This window comes from Pinus tabuliformis, chromosome 8 (genome assembly GCF_031772625.1).
Source record: "Pinus tabuliformis cultivar Carrire ecotype Pingquan chromosome 8, CPIR1, whole genome shotgun sequence".
Lineage (NCBI taxonomy): Eukaryota > Viridiplantae > Streptophyta > Pinopsida > Pinales > Pinaceae > Pinus > Pinus tabuliformis.
Genome location: NC_142294.1, coordinates 499066730 through 499068575, shown reverse-complemented (window position 1 = coordinate 499068575; position 1846 = coordinate 499066730). Strand labels below are relative to the sequence as shown.

At 35.6% G+C, this 1846-nt stretch overlaps 1 protein-coding gene across 1 annotated transcript; it reads left to right on the top strand.

Moving 5' to 3' along the window:
- The first annotated feature begins 292 nt into the window (after positions 1-292).
- LOC149236267 (cyclin-B1-1-like) lies at positions 293-885 on the top strand. Its single transcript, XM_089461542.1, has 3 exons — positions 293-389; positions 592-696; positions 777-885. Exons 1-3 carry the CDS (start codon positions 339-341, stop codon positions 795-797), a joined length of 177 nt encoding a protein of 58 aa, XP_089317668.1. The 5' UTR covers positions 293-338; the 3' UTR covers positions 798-885.
- Positions 886-1846: the final 961 nt, after the last annotated feature.

The window sequence follows — 1846 nt, the reverse complement described above, 5'->3', positions numbered from 1 at the left end:
TTGAACATGCATAGATGAACATTGATTTTTTTGGAATGGCGCAGATTGGTCGCAGGGACTTTGCAGGACAGTTAACATGGTTTGAAAGCACCACACTCCAACTGGGAGTGCTCATAGGAGAAGCTAATGCAACAAATCTCATCAAGAACGCCATTTACGTAGTCATCATTGGATCCAATGATTATATAAACAATTACCTATTACTTACTCCTCCCAACCTCATCAATACTTCGTCATCGGCTTTCCAACGTCTGTTTCTATTTTGTGATTGAAAATTGGCCGTTTAAGACTCAAGTGCACAAGATGGGGGATTACAAACATCTAGCCAACTCAAAGCAATGAAACCCATAGCACAGTCACAGACTGCGGTGCTAACAGCTCGAAGTGAGGTCTGTCTTATTGATTAAGTTTATTAGTTTTCTGATACTTTTCTTGTTTTATGTACTAGCTCAACTCCAAATATATATCAGCCAAAGATACCGACATCCACGCCCAATTACTAAGAGGTTTTATAGTTGTAAGATTGATTTCTGTTTATCTATTATGTAGTTTGGATAAAAATGATTAATAATTTTGATGGGGGTATTTCAGGACGTTCAAGAGGTTCTCCCTAGCATTGATGATGGAGACCTCGGAAACCAATTGGCAGTTGCGGAATATGTTGGAGACATATACAAGTCCTATCAGAAGATTGAGGTATGTTTCTCTATCAATGATTGGAGATTTGTGTGAATGTGAAGGTAAATTTTTAATTTTCATTTAGTAATCATTGGCAGTCCCGTATGTCCAGAACATGAGCCGTGTACCTCTAGATTATATGAAAAGACAGGATGAAATCAATGAGACAATGAGGGAAACCCTGATTGATTGGTTGATACAGGTACAAATTAGTTCCTATCCTAATTTCGTTTGCTGCCAATGTTGGATCTAGAAGAACTTTATGTGGGAAATTTCTTAGGCTTTACCTCGAAATATTAAATTTTGCAGGTGCATCACAAATGTGAACTAATGCCAGAAACATTGTATCTCACTGTAAACATTATGGATAGATGCCTTTCTATTTATATTGCTAGGAAGTGGGAATTACAATTACTGGATATCGCTGCGATGTTTATAGCTTGCAAATTTCAAGATACCTGCACTCCTCAGGTAGGATGACTTACTGACATCCATAAGCATGACTGTAAGGAAACTTTTTGCATATATCTAATTGATAGAATACTTGGTTGGCTGTTGAATATTGACATAAGAAGAATCAATTCATATTTGGTTACAGGTCAATGAATTGATCTGCATCTCAGAATACCAATACACATCCAAAATGATAGTAGCCATGGTAATTATCTCAAGCAGATATCTTTCTGTTTCATTTAATTACAATAGATTTTAAAGATTCAGTGTGAGTGATATATTGATAATGATACTTGGCAGGAGCATACAATATTAAATCGATTGGAATTCAATCTTATTGTTCCCACTCCATATGTATTCCTTGTCAGGTTTCTCAAGGCAGCTGGTCCTGACAGAGTGGTAAAGTGATGAACTCCACTGTTTCTTTTGTATTGTCAAAATAATCTTCTGATGTATTGATCAAATTGACTTTCAAAATGCTTCTGGAAAATTGAGATTTTGGTTTAAATGTATTTTCTTCATTGTATTTCCTAATAATACTCTCCTTTACTGTTAAAAATTAAAATGTATTATCGCATGGTTCAGATAGAAAATATAGCATTTTACTTGGTTGAGCTGTGTTTGCTTCATTACAAAATGATCAAATACAGTCCATCAATCCTTGTTGTTGCTGCTGTCTACATTGCTCAATGCACTTTGAAGAAGGATCCATGTT

Coding starts and splice junctions, on each gene's coding strand:
- LOC149236267 (XM_089461542.1), top strand. CDS start 339: ATGAAACCCATAGCACAGTCACAGACTGCGGTGCTAACAGCTCGAAGT. Junction 390..591: donor TGCTAACAGCTCGAAGTGAG/GTCTGTCTTATT, acceptor GGGGTATTTCAG/GACGTTCAAGAGGTTCTCCC. Junction 697..776: donor AGTCCTATCAGAAGATTGAG/GTATGTTTCTCT, acceptor AATCATTGGCAG/TCCCGTATGTCCAGAACATG.